Source organism: Cryptotermes secundus, unplaced genomic scaffold (genome assembly GCF_002891405.2).
Source record: "Cryptotermes secundus unplaced genomic scaffold, Csec_1.0 scaffold582, whole genome shotgun sequence".
Taxonomy (NCBI): Eukaryota; Metazoa; Arthropoda; class Insecta; order Blattodea; family Kalotermitidae; genus Cryptotermes; species Cryptotermes secundus.
Window position 1 is genome coordinate 311,425 of NW_019724752.1, and position 17,024 is coordinate 328,448.

Genomic DNA, 17,024 nt, shown 5'->3' on the forward strand with positions numbered 1-17,024 from the left:
ATGCCCCCCCCCCGAAATACACAGTCTATCACTATTGCTCTTCCACGTTCTCTTTTCCCTGCTTTTTTTTTCAGGCTTTAAATGGGTTATATATAAAGAACTGGCAAGACGGACGGAGTGCAAACGTAACCGACAGATGTACTTACGAATAGGCAAATCACGAAAGAGCGAAAGAAATAAGCGTTCTGGAAGTGTGTGTGTGATGAGCATACGCATGATAAAGCGAGAACAATTGACATTGAATTGAGAGTGAAAGTGCTGTTAGAAACCTCAAGGTTACTTGTCTACAAGGACCTCTGAGGAGTGAAGAGAAGGGATGACAGAAGAAGCGGTGTAAGATGATGATAATGATGATGATGGGATGCTGGGAAGGTCATCACAGTTATCAGACTTATGCTTGACTCGCCGTCTTTGTTTGGTCTCACTCTCGGTTGCGTCACGGAATGCACCAATGCGAGGCGATGTCTCGCGGCCTGTCCCCCTACTACTTCCCCCATGTAGGGAAGTATTCATATAAAAGCCAATGACTGCAAGGTGTATGAGGATTTCTATATACAGATTCAACAAACGCCGAGGTAAGTTCACGTGTTCAGTGGCTTCAGATCTATTTCTGTTACAGCTCGTTGGGCGTTGTGTATCTGATGTTCTTTGTTATGAGAACAGAGCAAGCAGCGCAGGGGAGGGAGAACATCCGCGTTTATGTTTAAAGTGTGTGACGATACAATCTAAACCCGTGTTTTATGGGAAGTGTTCCAACGAGGTAAATGGGTTAGTCTCCGTACAGAGATGAGTTACGATATATGACGACTTCGATACATCGAAAAAATTAATGGAAACAGTGGCGGCTTGTGGATCAGGTTTGTTTGGTAACGGCTATGTCAGATTACAGACCGTGTAGCATATGATGATAGAAAGGATTTGGAAAAATCAACATAAACAAATTCTACCGTCAACGCAACATATGTAGCAGTAAATGTTTCGACCCTAACGGGCCATCCTCAGGTGCTGCAAGTCTCACATTCCCATTTGCATGCATATGGTTCACAAAAGGTTACTTCCTATATATATTCAGTTCGTCAGCTAGACTAGACTGGACATTGCTTCAAACAAGAATCATATATGTGATTAAACAGTAAAGTAAAATAAAGTAAGGCTATCCCTGTAAGAGGCCGTGAAGGCCCATAGGGTTGTGAGACGTTGAGGGTCCCACATTATCTAGACAATCGGCTCAAAGATGGCGGTAAGGTTGTCAGCCTTATGTGTTGGCCGCGCTTCACTCCCCAGGAAAATTATTTAATTCATTCCTGGTACTCATTTCTGTTAAAGGCTGAGTAAACCCCAGGGCCTAGTGCAGCAAAAAATAACAATTAGGTTAAAACTAAATCTAAAATTTATTTTTAAAAATGATTTTAAAAACGTCGTGAGTTGTAATGAGCTGTGTGTTGTTGCAGCAGACCATTCCCAGCCTTCAGCAGTTGTGCTGCTAGGATTGTGCTAACCATTCCTAGGAAGTTAGCTCCTCCTCTTCCATATTGTCGGATGCCAGTTTACGGTTATTGTTGCGGTGTACTTTGCTGCGTGGTTTGTATTACTGCAGCCTATTTGGTTTTGGAAGGAAACAGTAAAGGCGAAATCTCGGGATTTGCTTGGAGTCATTGAGGAAATTCACAAAACTCCTCAGTCAGGGTTTACCGGTGTCCCAGCGGCACCTCCCGACTACAAGTCTAGAACGATACCGCTAAGCTAGCCAGTTCGTGTGCTGATTGATGCTGTTAAAGCGGCACATTCAGGTGCGTCTTGTGTTACAGACAGTGACAGTCGTTTTCAAATGTTTATAACAAATAATATGCAGACTTTTTTCATGTGTGTATAGGAGTGGAGCACTGTGCTACAAGCCGGAAGGTCGCGGGTTCGATTCCCAGCGAGGTCATTGGATTTTTCAATTGACGTAATCCTTCCAGCCGCACTATGGCCCTGGGGTCGACTCAGCCTCTAACAGAAATGAGAGCCAGGAATCTTCCTGGGAGTGAAGGGCGGGCGGGGCGTAAGGCTGACAGCCTCACTGCCATCTGTGAGCCGATTGTTGGGAGCTTCGACGTCTCACGCCTCCACGGCCTGTCACAGGGATAGCTTTAGCTGTATATAGATGTGTCGGAATGTAATTGTGAAGACTGGTGAATATTTGAGGCGTGACACCTTCCAGTCTGGTAGGTTTTATAGACTTTTCGCTTCTCCGAAATATCTGTGATTAAATACAGGACTGCGCGGAGTCACATCCAAGAGGCCAGTAGCTACTGATACGAGAATCTCGAATCTCAGATGCAGTTAATTCCTGCTTGTGTACGGACGAACCGCCCAGACGTCAGAACTTTAAATATTTGTACGAATAAGCAACCCAATTTATTAACATGATATGAGATTTCAAATCGTACCCTAGCTTCACGCAATTAGACGCTGATTTCTTACCGCGGAGCCTCGGGTTCAATCCTGAGTAACTTCATTGGAGATTAGTGTGGGTCTATTTGCCGTTAAAACACGTTATTCAATCCTCTCCGGCTTTTCCTTACTAATCGTCATTCCGCCATTGCTCTATATGTCTATTACCGCCCCTTGAGTTGTGTGATGGCCATGACCACTTATACACACGACTCGGAGTTACACGCAATTACAAAGCCATTGCTAATCTCCACAATTCACAAATCACCACAGCGCCCACTAAACCCCTTTCCAACCTGCTGTGTCTTTACCAGCCGCTCGTCAACGGCTTGTAGCAGTAGAACGCGCTCAGGTTCTATCTTCGCCGCCTCCGGCGCAGAACTGAACTGAACTAACTTTGTCCCTTGCTTACAAATATCTCGGCACGAACCACATAGAAAACAGTTCTATTGTTGCGTCCAACTCTTACATTATTAAGAATCTGCTGTCTAGCAATGGGCGTTGTTTCGTTGTTTGTTTCGCTGGAATGTATTTACCGAGCCGTTGCCGAGAAACTGCACTGGTATATCCTCTCTTCTCGTGGTCGTTGCGTAGCAACGGCTCTACACGCTACACTATTATTTCCTCGGGCACTGTTGCAGCCCTGAGAAGCGTGTGCGTGCGCGCGCCTGTTCGTAACATCAGACAGCTCAAGAACTGCTGAAACATAAAGGCAAAGGTAAAGTTGTCCCTGTGCTTAACTTAAGTACTACGCCATGAAGGCGTATGGAGGAGTGGATGTATAGACCCACGTTTACATGGCCTCGGCTCTGATTTGAGGTGAGTGGTTAGCTTCACACCCCGGCCGCTTTATCCGGAGAAAAGATCTCACGGTACCCATTGGAAAGGAGGCTGGGCGGCACACTGTGGAGAAGAGAAATGTTCTCACGCTACCGGGACTCGAACTCCGACCCCTCGGTCTTCCTGTCCGTAGTCAGTCGCTAAACCGACAGCGCCATCCAGGCCCTTATTTGATAAAGGTGTCAACACAAATCATTATAGATCTTTAAAGATGGACAAAATTTTACTCAAAATGACAACGAAGCCTAAGTCAGAGTAACTGGGCGTTCGTTATAACGGTTTCTGTGCGCGGAGTTCCGTAATACGAGGACTGTCTACACCCACTTTCTAGTGAGAGACCTGCGTCAGTCCTTAGCAGACACTACTCTTGCTTTGGAAGTCTGCTTTAAATATCCGGAGATTCCCCACAACCGTTAATGCACATTCTCTTATTTACGCATTGATCTAGGTCTGTCTGTGTGGACGTATTTAGATCTGTCTCACATCTAGAGTTGGGTCACGTCTAGGGCTCTGTAACATCTAGAGATGAGTCACGTCTAGGGCTGTGTCACATCTAGGGTTGGTTCACGTCTAGGGCTGTGTCATATCTACGGTTGTCATATCTTGGGCTGTGGTCGGGAGACTCGTGAGTCAGATCTAAGGCTGTTTTACGCATAGGGCTGCGTCAGATCTAGAGATGGATATCTGGGGGTGGGTCACGTCTAGGGCTGTGTCATATCTACGGTTGTCATATCTTGGGCTGTGTAACATCTAGAGCCGAGTCAGATCTAGGGCTGCGTCAGATCTAGAGATGGATATCTGGGGGTGGGTCACGTCTAGGGCTGCAGATGTGGAGGGAACACATTTTTCCAGTCCCGAGTGTTGGTTTAGGAACTGCTCTCAGCAGAATGCGCAGTCTGCAGGGGCCTAGTTACAGTACACCACCACTGCAACCACTGGCCCGCTATTTGTTGCCATACTTCGCCTCACGCACAACTCACAGACTATTGCATATATATTTCTTATTTATTTATAGTTTAATTATCGGCGGTGTAAGTCGGACTATGTACTCATTCTGCTTATAATCGAACGATAGGGTCGTTAGTAAATAGAGAATTGGAGGAGCAGTGGTGGCCTGTACTTCCCCGGAAGTTTGACGTGGGACCGATGAAAATCAGGAAAAGCCGTCTTCGATCAGAGTCGGATACTTTGCGAGCGAGCAGAAGTCAGAACCGCTTTCGCTCGAGCATGTCTGTATGAATGAACGTGTGCTACCACATATTTAGACACGCATATACACGTATGTACGTATGTTGCTTCAGAAACACATTTGTCACGGATGTTCCTTGCTGCGCTGTAACTCTCCGCTTTCCCCAACAGCACATTCGTGGCGTGAGCGTTGCGCACGTGGCCATGTTGAGGTTGTCTGACAACTTCCTGCCTGTCAAGCCTGTCCGTACACCACTTACAGTTAGTTCCGCAGGCGGACTCATTGAAAGCGTGGGAAGTGCGCAGGACCCGATGCTGTGTTTACAGACGGCAGTAAAGCAGTAAATCGCTTGCTCCTGTCTGTCTTCAGCTTTCTCAAGAAACAAAAAAGTGTAGTTAACTTCGCGCATGCAGACTATTCACAGACAGCAGCAGTAGTAGTAGTAGTGCCGATCGCAGTGGCAGCGCGGCCAAAGGCATGAACAAGCTACGCCCGCTCAAACACTGGGATCGTGGGTTCGAATCCCACCTAAGGCATGGATGTATGTGTGCGTATATTATGTGTTTGTGTTGTTCTGTCTATAAGTAGAGGGCTTGCTACGGGCTGATCCCCCGCCCAAGGAGTCCTTTGGACCGTAAAGCTCAAGATAGATAGTAGTAAGAAACGAGGTAGTTCAAACGGAATGATGACGGACGGATTAGGGGCTGGACGTTTGAGGTTCGATTCCCGGCAGCGTCAAGAGATTTTTCCGTACTCCACAGCGTCCAGACCGGCTCTGAGGCCCACACAGCCTCTTACAAATGAGTAAAGCGGCCCGAGGCGTGAATCTGCCTACTCACCCCCCCCTTCTACTGCCTTGGTCTAGCATTCTGTATTACAGCATCCTGTTGCAATTGTATAACTTAACGTCCATATTGCAACACTTGTTTATTCACTACTTAATTTTAGTTTCACATTATACACTTTGACACTACATGTTTCGGCCCCAAACGGCCATTTTCAGGTGTCTTCATATGTTACAAATATTTTATTAAACTATGTTACAACTGTTGCACTGTCTTAGTTCGTGTTAAAATCACACGCTGCAGTCCTCTTTTCAAGGTTAAACCAGATAAAATGCCTTAAAGTTTCTATTATACCCACATTATTTTAGTGCATTTTCTTTATTTCACCTCACACGGGGTGACGTCCATTGTTCATAAATGTAGGATCTAGAAGGAACCTGTAATGTTATAATTGAGGTACTGGCCCAGTATTTGCCTTTCAGGATGCACAAAAATCCACGAGAAGCCTCAGTCACTATAGCATGCGCCCCTGTCTAGACTGGAAACCAGCTCGTTCCTAATTCTGAGTCCGCAACATTACTGCCAGACAGACTCTCAGACCTCCTAAAGTAATACATAAATTTACACCCTTCCCGGTCTGCCTGTCAAGTGAACAGCAGAGTTCTGTCCGGTATTGCAGGTCCCCATCTGAATGTAGGACGACTGCAGTGACAGGCCGCGCGTTCTAAAGGCGCGTCCACATTACTCGTGCTCGCCAGGCTTATGCTCGTCGGGAGACTCGTTTGGCTTTTACTTGTGCTCGTAAATTTTCGTCCACACTACTTCAGTTGCTCGCCAGGCTTCGGCGCGTGAGAGGATCCGTATATTTACTCGTAGTGTGTATAGGCTGTAGTCGTATTTTAATTTACTGGCTATAGTTTTTAAATTAAAAATTAAAAATTTGCTTGTCTCGTGACTTGTCATATCGTCAACATTACTCGCGAGCATAGCGAGTCACACGAGCACGAGTAATGTGGACGCATGAACTGTCTTCGCTCGCTCTGACACTGGTGTCATGGGTTTGAATCCCACTCAAGCCATGGATGTCTGTGTGCGATTGTTGTGTGTTTGTGGTGTCTTGCGAGGGGCTGATTCCCCCTCCAAGGAGTCCTACCGACTGTTTACAGGATTACGAAACTGTAAATAAAAGGTCGAGATTCATCATGAGCTGTAGCGTCCTAACTGACATGTAGCTGAGCCCTCCTTGAGAAGCCACCAGTTGCTCAGATAGTCAAAAACTTCTCAACATTTTATGGTACCTGAAGGTTCATTACCGTGTTCACAGGAGCCCTCCACTGGTCCCTAGCATAAGCCAGATCAATCCTGTCCATACTACTGCATCCTATCCCTCTATTAATATTATCCAGGCACAAACATCTTGGTCTTGCCAAATGGTCTCTTTCCTTCTGGCTTTCCCACCAAAATCCTAGATGCATTCCTGTTCTCCCATTTGTGCTACATGCCCTGCATATCTCATCGTCCTTGACTTGATCATTCTAATTATACTTGGAGAAGAGTACAAGTTATGAAGCTCCCATTATGCAGTTCTCTCAAACACCCTCAGTCTATGTTCCTTCCTTAACGTAAGAGACCAAGTTCACACCCATACAGAACCACAGGCAAAATTAGTTTTGTATACGCTAGTTTTTATGTTTTTAGACAGCAGACGAGAAGACAAAAGCTTCTGGACTGGATGGTAGCAAGCTGTAGCGGCCACATATTTTTGTTATACCGGACTGTACGGTGACAGCGGGAACCGAAATGTCTTTGCGGCCTCTTGCTCAGCCTCAGATTCGCGAAATGTTTTGCTGGCTGTTCCCAAAAACAGAAATAGGCCCCATGAAACAAAATCCCCCTGGTGATGGAATTATAAGTAATGGAGGAACTACGCGTATGCCTGTGGCTAGTGGAGTTTCACACCATCTCACGTTTAAGACCTTTGAATAGTGTTAAATTGCGCAGTGAACTGAAATTTCTAAAATCGAGGTACATACGAATTTTCATGGAAATTATTCTATTTCAAACTTAAAAAAAAAGCATTTAATTATTAACCGATTAACCGACTAAAGAAAATGATTAATTCCCATTAGTTGAGTAACTTGCCTGCCGATCACAGAGGCCGCGCGGTGTAAGGCATGAACCGTCTCTGCCCGCTCGAACACTGGGATCGTGGGTTCGAATCCATCTCGGAGCATGGAATTCTCTCTGCGTTTACTCTGTGTTCGTGTTGTTCTGTGTGTAGAAAGCGGCACGTATGACGGGCTAATCCCCCGTCAGAAGAGTCCAACCGACTGTGTATAGGATTAAGGAACTGAAAAAGCTTTCAAGGTCCAAAAGGGCTGTGGAGCCATAGAGAGAGAGAGAGAGACTCTCACAAGTAGTGTCATTAAGAGACAGTTTACATTTCTGAGGACTAGTCGGGTCGGGTCGGGTCGGGCCTGGCACAGTAACGGGGTGACAATAACCATGAAATCAAAGCTCGGCTCTGACCGACTGGAATCGGATAGGGTCGGAGTTATGGAGAAGTGGGACACGTACTGTCGCTAAGGCCCCCCATACACACACAGTTTGGCCTGCCGATCGACCTGCAGGTAGAACTGACGGACTGACGGGTTTCCTACAGTCCAAACGATTGGCCGGCCGGCCGCCCCACACACATCAGTTTTGCCTTTCAGCTTTGAACTGTGCAGGCCGAACGGGAGGCCAAACTGTGTGTGTATGGGGGGCCTAAGAGACGAGGGTTTGATTTCGACCGACTGGTGTGGTCGGTTCGACCTCTAGTGACACTGTTCGGTTTCTTGCTTGCAGATGCAACTCGGAGCGCTGTGCTTGGTGGCGGTGTGGGCCTGTGTTGCTGTTGCTTCTCCTGCCATCAACGAAATCCGGCAGCCCAACAGCCGCCCTGGTCGCTTCCTGTCCCTCCCTGTTCCTTCCAAATGCAGTCAGAGTAAGCAGTTTCTCATTATTGCATGCCTAAAACATCTCTGAGTGTACGTCACGCCTCGAGTAGCCAACCTTACGGAAGAAACGTTATCTTTATGTTCAACGGAATCCCCGACAAGGAGAGTTTGGTTCCATGAAAATACAAAATAAAGCAACTTTCTACGAGGGAGAGTCAGTAAATAGGTCATAAACGGATATATAAAAAAAATATTTATCGACATATCCTCCACCAACACTGATACACTTGTCCTATCACTTTACCCGTGTGTCGAAACCCGCAGCATAGAAGTATTTTGAGTGCTGTCTCAGCCACTTCCGCACCCCCGTTTTAACCTCTTCGTCATCAGTAGAACGTTTGCCACCAAAGTGAAATCACTTTATGGCACAAACACTACCAACCGTAAACAGGAAACACGTCTTTATGAATACCTTTTGCTTTGAGCCCTTTTGCCCACAAAGAAAACGTACAACAGAACTCTTCTCTTCGGTGGTACACCCTCAAGCATGGTCGCCATTTTAACTACTGAAACCAGCCTCTGAACATGTGCATGCCCGTCTGCTACTTGGACTGTCGTGAAGCTGTACAGTGCTGCTGCTTAGTGGTACACACGTGGTACTTCCATAACAGATGTTTTGCCTCCATTGGTGACCTATTTACTTACTCGCTGTCGTAACTATGACGTTAAAATCGGGTGATGACGTAATATGAGCTGTTCTATATCTGTTTACCTTGGCACCAAGGTAAAGCAGAGCCAAGAGAAGAAGTTATGTTATGAAAAACAACGCGGTTAACAAGACCAAGGTTTTGTGGAAAATGGGAGGTCAAGGGAACCGCCGTTAACCGTTTAAAGCGCAGTTTCTACTATATATACCACTTGCTTTCATGTGGAAAGTCTCTGAATTCTGCCTACGCAATGTGTTGCATATATTTGTCGCAATGAACAGGGATTAGTGTACTAAACGACCTTAACCTGTTGTTATTTATAATGGATAGGGCAGCGTGTTTCCTGTGAGGTAGGAGCTGAAGTTATAAACATTTCTGGGAAACTTCCGGTTAAAATCGGCCGTAAGCTGAAATCTTTAATACAGGAACCATATTTTTATAGGCTATCTGATTCGATAGAAAGTCAGTCCATATTAAAATATAAATACAAATGAGATTGGAATTCTTTGGAAGAAACGATACATTTTAGAGGTTTGTTATATTAAAGGGCGATACGTTTTGTGTTCAACAACAACGCTGTCAGCGTGTTGTGTCTGTAATTATGTAAATATCAGAAAAAAGTACATGTGTAATTGTTTCTAGACATTGCATTAATTAAGCAGTTTTATGCTCAGGAGTTCGACCATATCAGTGGAGAAGTTATTGACAGGCTTGATTGATAAATTTTTCTGAACCGGTCAATATTGATAGCCTCTACGTGCTTGATGTTCTGAAGAGGGAAAAACCTTCATAAACTGAGTCACATTCAATGATAAGTCACATCACACATTCATATTATATATCAATATTTGCAGAATAGACACGATATAATTTAAAACTTCAGAGAATTTTAGAAGAAAATTCCGGAAGTCTCCAGTGAAACTAAAGCATGTGGAATTGGAATTGGCAGGGGAAGCCGAAGCACTCGGAGGAAACCTGCCCCAATTCCACTTTGTCCACCACAAATCCCACATGAATATACCCGGGCTCGAACCCGAGCCGCCGCGGTGGGAAGCCGGTGACTAGCAGCATGAGCTATGGCGCGGCCCCAAATTTCTGCGTAAGTACGAATTCCCGAAAAATGGAGTCCAGTAATTTTCTAATGATCGCGTAGGTAGGTCACTGATGGCATCCGACATGACCGTCGCGCAGTAAGCAGTAGATGCAGTGTCCTTCTCGACCGCGAGGCTTCCCTCCGTCTGCTCGAAAACGCAGTTCGACCAGGTAATACAGTTGGAACTCAGGATACAATTTCCCTTCATAATGACTTGTATGAATGACTAATTTGCATTTTTAATTGTTGTGTTGAGAAGCGCTGCGTAGGCAGGCCATGTACACATGTGCCTGTCCACACTATAGTATAATATTGTCACGTACAGGGGTGACTTATAAGACGGGTTCAGGATTGGATGATTGGTTTTATTGACACCTTATTCACACAACTCGGGACTACAGGCAATACAGCGGTATCGCTGATTTACACACTTTACAGTTCACTGTTACAAACGCACTTGCATTCTCAGTCGTCACTAGTCATATCCAGGCAACGTATTTATAACCGTATCACTTTAACTTCAAATCACATATGAAGTGTTCTTTGCACAGTCTAATTCATTTCTTGCCATTTCTTCTCAATCACCTTAGACTGCCGTCACCAGAACTCGACCCAGTTCTCGACAACTCACACAAATGAACTCGCCTTCATCTGAACTGTCTTAGCTTCTAACAACAACCAACTCCTCTGAGCTGAACCCTTCTTTCTAAACATTTTGCATGGATCACACAGAAAACACAGCCTCAACTTTTAAGGACGAGTGTTTACTGATGCGATGCCTATCAATAGGTGTCCCATTGTTATGCATTTGTTTTCACTGGAATGTGTTTACCGAATAGTTGCCTAGCAGTGGGTCTATTCTTCAGAATTTATTTTTCGAAAGAGTTTCGTTTAATATGACATTGCCTTATGAGTTGCTAATAGACTGAATCTCACATTTCCAAGTATTTCTGGAGGCGTGTAATTACTTTTAACCCCCACATGTCTACAGATTCGACCACGTGCAGACATTACTCATGTACCTGGTGCCAGGGTCGAAATTTTTTATTTTTACAAACATATATGTCTTGACAGCATGTCACATCTTTTTACATTTCATCTTAAGTATGTCACTAGTTAGTTAGTTAGTTAGTTAGTTATTGGAGAGGGTGGGTTTCCCCATGCACTTAGACCTGTATTGGTCCATTGTGCTTCCCTCTATGATTTCTACCAGTCTCTATATCCTACCGGTACTGGTGCTTACCATCAGTCCCGCCCAGCCAGCGAGACCGGCTCTACTAGCTGAGAGGTATCTATAATGCTTCCCCCATCTACCGGAGGTATTAGAGACTGCTGTTGGGCGGGAAACGTCCGTAATTTGGCTCAGTGACCTCCTTTGGAGATATGAGGTTCTTTTACGTGCCGTAAAGCTACGACACGGGACCCACGGCTTAAAGTCCCTCCCGGAGGACTTGTTCCCTGAATTTTTCCGCCCTTAAAAATTCGACGACCTCCGCCGGGTATTTGAACCCGCGTACTACGAGTCATGAGGTGGGAACGTTACCTCTAGACGGGCTCCTGCGCTAAGTATGTCACTAATTTTCGGTGGAAATTTTTACCTCATTTCATAAATCCTACGGAGTTTATATAAATATCATTAACACATAAAAAGAATAGCAATTCTCACAATGCAAAATGGCGTCTAGGTACCGCAGAAATTAACTGTAGCGAGAGTTAAGTTGCGCTAAGCGACCCTCGTTCTCTGTTTTCCTGATATCTTCTCATACCTTGGCCAATGATGGGGAAAATATCAGCAAAGTAGAGGATGAATATAAATATTGTCACGTGATAGAGTAACTATAGAGGGGTTTTGGATCGATAAACGGATTCATTGAACACTTACAACTCGTAACTACAAGCAAGGATTATGCTCTCACTGCTATACACACTTCATAACTCACTCTGGGACATATTAACTCTTCTCACTCTGTTACAGTTTTAACTAGCCGTTGCATGGTAGCGGCCTCAACGGCGGCTGTTTCCTATCCTATGTGTTCCCGAACTGTCCTCGTGCCTCAGCTACCAGCTTCTCACAGCAACTGAACCGCATCAGTTCTGTAACTCCTAACTTGTTCTGCTTGTAACATCTCGGCACCTACCTCACGTAAAACATCGTTGCTCTGTTGCTGTTTACGGCCGCTGCCTATTAACGGTCGTTGTATAGTTACTTGTTGCGCTGTCGTTGCCTAACTAGTCGTATATATGCCATAATATTTTACCTGATGATGGCTATAAATATTGCGCGAAGTTAGTATCCCTCTTACTTTTAAGTCGCGTATTTAAATGAATTCTGAGAGAACATGATAATTGTTCAGCTACTCCAAAATGTTTCCGCATTTAGAAAAACCCTTGACAAAGGGGAAGAACTGAAGAGAGAGGGGGCAGGAGTTGTCTGCACACTGGCTGCAATTGTTAGTATTGGGCTTCTTTGCCAGTCAGAAAATGCCAATAAAGTTTAGTTATCTGTATCACTTGCGGGGATAATATTAAAATGGATCTTACGGAAATAGGATGGGGTGGTATGTATTGGATTGATCTGACTCCGGATAGGAACCAGTGGAGGGCTCCTGTGAACACGGTAATGAACCTTCGGGTTCCATAAAATGCTGGGAAATTCTTGAATATTTCTGTGACTAACGGCTTCTCAATAAGTGCTCAGCTCTATGAAAGTAGTTAGTTAGAAATTCATCAGAATTATATATTTATAACGTTGATTCCTAATTAACTAATCCCATCTAGATGAGCCATACTTGAGAAGCCGCCAGTTGTGCCCTTGGCACGAATTGGATACGAGGCTCTCTGGTCTGGACGCTGTGGAGAAGAGAAAAATCTGTAGCTGGTAATCGAACCCCTGCCGCCCAGCCCGTATCCCGTCGCTATACCGGCTTCACTGGAATGTACGCAACTGTAAAAATAGACTGCTTGCATAAAGAGAAGCTTTGTTTTTGTTGCGGCGAGACAACGGTTTCTTATCCACTTTCCGCCATTTTATTTTTTAACAAAATGGCCTGATGCGACAAAATGGTCGTTGGTAAGGTTGAGAACTGCTAATGTATAGGAGGAGGCGAGTTTGTGTGATTTGTATGCAGTACTGCGCCAAAACCAGCGAGAGAATTACATGCAGAATAGAAAGTGTCACGTGACCATTTGGAATGCACGATTTTGCCTTGTTTCTCGTCCTTGAGGATGTAATTTCCAACGACGTGTTGCTTCGTTCATTATGTAGAAAGCAGACGATAATGAAGTGATGAATGGTATTTTGTGGGGAATCTGGTTGCAGATGGCCGTGGCCTATTCGTACAGTTTTAGAATATTCACCTAGAGGAGTACTGGAAATTGAAGGCCAAAGAAGTTTAAGAGTTTACTATCTTGTGGGATGTAACGCCGTGTCATATATTGTAAGAGTTTGTCGACGTTTCGGAGGAACGTACTGCCTCCAGGTTCAGGGTGGAATAGTTAGCCAAGTAAGCAACCAGCAAGACATAACGGACTCTGCTGTCTGCACGCGTCTTCCTGGTTGATTGCGTAACATATACTTCGATTTGTAAGATAGAGACAGTTCGTTCATGTGAAGTATCAGTAAACTACCTGACTAAACGGCGTCACATCCCAGTAGGTAGTTTAACGGGGAATGATACTAAATGACGAACTGTCGAAGGAGGCGGTCGGCGCCTAATTCATGTCCCTGGAGGGACTAAGTAAAACCGCTGAAAACCTCGCCCAGGATAGTCAATATTCCAGCTGAGATTCGAACCGATTATATGTGAGACGGGTTACCGCTCGTGCGAACTTGTGCTCCTTCTCGAATGATAAAGTAATCTGTTATTCTGCAAGGAATTAGTACAATAAAGAGATGCAGTTTGGAATAAGGGAGGAAAAACCTTTTTTTAAAGATATTGTGGCATGTAGGCCATTTGCTAGGCAACGACCTCGAAATAAACAACTACACAGCCGTTGCTAAGTAACGGCTCCGAATACAAGCACGCTTCTGCGGCAACAAGAAGAATAGAAATGATGAAAGCGGTGTTCTCTACACTGGCATTGCCGAGATGTTATAGGCAGGGCCACCGGGTCGTGGGGGCGACAAAATGGGTACCCAGTGCCCTGGGGGTATAACCGGGCCACTCTATTCCTGTGGGATACACATACTGAGGACCTGGCCCGCCAAGTTGGGGGGATCTTGAATCCGAGACAGTAAAATATGGTCATGATCCCGCAGGACTTGGACCTGTGAATGACTGCGCTGGCGAGGGTCAGCAGCAACTGTAAACGACAGACCCCCTCTCGTCAGAGAAGATGTTACATAGGACCATGACCGCAAGAGTTCAGTTGAAAAAAATAATCTTTGGCCGTGAGTCTCAAGGGGGTTGGCGCCAAGACGAACTGATTGGCGGTAAACTGCCAGTCTTAAAGTAGCCCTGACTTTGACTCTGTTGCAGTCAGTTAGTGAGTTATGACTGCTGCAGTTCAGTCATTGTGAGCTGTTGCTATGAGAAGCTGGTATTGAAGCCGGGAACAGTACGGGAACCCAGAGGAAGGGGAACGTCCGCCGTTGAAAACCTCTATCAAGCAACGACAGTGAAGACGTGACTGTAGAAACTAGTGTGTGTATAGGAGTTAGCTGTAAAGTGTCACGCGCTCTATGAAATCGAGTTATCGAAACCAGTCTATAGTCACACTCTACTAAGATCTTGACAATAATCATTACTTTGAATATGAAGCTTGTAACTGTTCAATGCTTTGAAGCTCGAAACGGATTTGGGTCTGCTTTGGAAATGACCATGGTTACTGTTTCTATGATGTGATGCCGTGTAGTCTGTCATATTGCCACGAAACGCGTTTCAGAAACCCGATGCACGTCAACCATGAAGACGGTGGCAGCACGGCACTCCGAAACGTCAACAAACATGCTCCAGATACACGGCGTCACATTTGAGAAAAGAGGGACAATATAGGAAAGTAGAAGTCTCTCAGAAGGTTCCCAGGCTTTGCCCTTTCGTCCTTCTGATAAGGGCAGTGTGGTGGAGTGAAGCCGTTAGGATGGTGAGCAGCAGTGGCTTGAGACAGGGACCACAGGATTTCAAGTTTTTGAATTGATATCGACGTACAATTAGGAAAGGCGATTTGGTTGCCGCTACAGCGGAAAGGTTTCATTTTGATGAATTTTAATTTGGAGGGCTGCAGGAGAAGCACGCATTGATAGCTGGGAACTTTACGAATGGAGGTTTACTGCCAGTCAGTTGGAATTGGTGACAAGTCCCTTGAGACTCACGACCAGTAATTTTATTTTCCACTTATGATTATAATTATTATGTAACATCCTCTCTGACGAGAGGATGCATCTGTCGTTTACAGTTGCTTTTGGTCCTCGCCAGCGCAGTCATCAGGTCCAAGTCCCGCGGGACTCATGATCACATTTTACTGTCTCAGATTCGAGACTTCCCCAACCTGGAGGGCCAGGTCCCTGTATTTATATCCCCCAGGAACAGGGTGGCCCGGTTATGCCCCAGGGCATAACAGTACTATTGAATAGCAACGGTCTGTACTCGGACCACATAGAACACAGCCTCTTGTTGAAGCGTGTTTACCGAGTCGTTGCCTAGCAATGCGTATACACATCACAATATTTTAATCTGTAAGTCTTTAGAGAACAAACGGGAAGACAAGAAATTTTGGACCGAATGGTAGCAAGCATTGCCCGAATTCATTCTGCTCTTAATTTTCTTCTGAGTCAAATATTGATTTGTTACTGTCGTTCCAAAATATTTCATCTGTGCCATGTTGTCAGAGAATCTGTTAGCACCCTTTTGCTATGATTTTGTCCTGCTTTCTGGTCACGATAATTGTTTCTCTGCCGTTATTTCTGCACCATCTTCCTTTTTAGTGACTGTTACAGCTTTCATGATTTCCTTTAGCCGTAGAATATATTAAGGTTAAATATTTTCCAGCGTCATATGTCCTGTTCTTGCAAGACACGCAGGAGTCATGGGGGAATAGACGTGATCATTCAAAATTTTGGTCGGAAACCCTGAAGGAAAGGAAGGCGCTGGAGGACATAAGCGGAATTTGGAGAATAATACTATGAAGGAATAGGATGAGATCATGTGGATTCGCTTGGCTCAGGACAGGAACCAGTGACGGGCTCTTGTGGACACTCTAGTGAACCTTCTGGATGCATAAAAAGTTGGGAATTTGTCGAGTAGGTGAACAACTATAAGCTTGTCAAAAATAAGATAGTTAGGTACGGGTTCAGTCGGTATTCATGTGGTTGCTGCTACATAGACATTGTGACATGAGAGCTGAAACCAGATTAGTGGAGCCAGAAGAGACAGCCGTTGCTAGGACGCAGCCGATAAACGCGTTTCTGCGGCAACGAATATGTGACTCAGCAATAGAGGAGACCACCATTCCTAGGCAACAGCGGTAAACAAGTTACTGCCATTGCTAGACAACAGACTTTATATTCTTGTATAGAGGTATGTAAGTATAACTGTTTTGGGGACAATTTCCCCCATTTTGAAAATAAAATGAGAGTGTACTGTGAGATCAACTTGATGTGTGTCTGTGCTTATGTCGCCCACTATTGTTGCTAGGCAACTGCTCTGTAAACACGTTCCCGCAGCAACGAATAAAAGAATTGTTGGGCACCTCGTTTTCTATGCGGTGCTTGTCGAATGAAAGGAAAATGGGCGTTTATTTCCTCCCAGAACTTCTTGCTTTATGGTGCGACCCGCGAGTCAGCATTTAAGGTGCAGTGGGGCCCCTCAACGGTTTGGACAGCCCTGGCTTATTTTATCGCGTGGTGTAAAGGAGCTCTGGGCTTCTTTAAGAGCCCTTGTTCCCGTAAGAGGGGATCGTGACGAGGCTGTGTTGATTTCATTGAATCTGCAAGATAATGACAGCTGTTGAAACAGCCGTGCTCTAGTGGCAAGGGAAACTGCACTTTCGCTTTGTGTTTTACTTAAGTCTGATATACTTAACCGGTTTCGTGATAAA

At 45.0% G+C, this 17,024-nt stretch overlaps 1 protein-coding gene across 3 annotated transcripts in view; it reads left to right on the plus strand.

Annotated features, from left to right (window-relative positions):
- LOC111862922 overlaps positions 1-17,024 on the plus strand; it is a 103,913-nt gene that overhangs the window by 58,762 nt on the left and 28,127 nt on the right. Inside the window, exons 1-2 of one of the 3 annotated variants that reach the window (XM_023848782.2) lie at positions 507-575; positions 8,098-8,236. In XM_023848782.2, coding sequence (XP_023704550.1) covers positions 8,098-8,236 — 139 coding nt within the window. In that variant the 5' untranslated portion in view covers positions 507-575. Of the gene's footprint in view, positions 1-506; positions 576-1,522; positions 1,582-8,097; positions 8,237-17,024 lie in introns of those variants that run through there. The other 2 variants (XM_023848781.2, XM_023848783.2) reach the window with 2 other exon arrangements.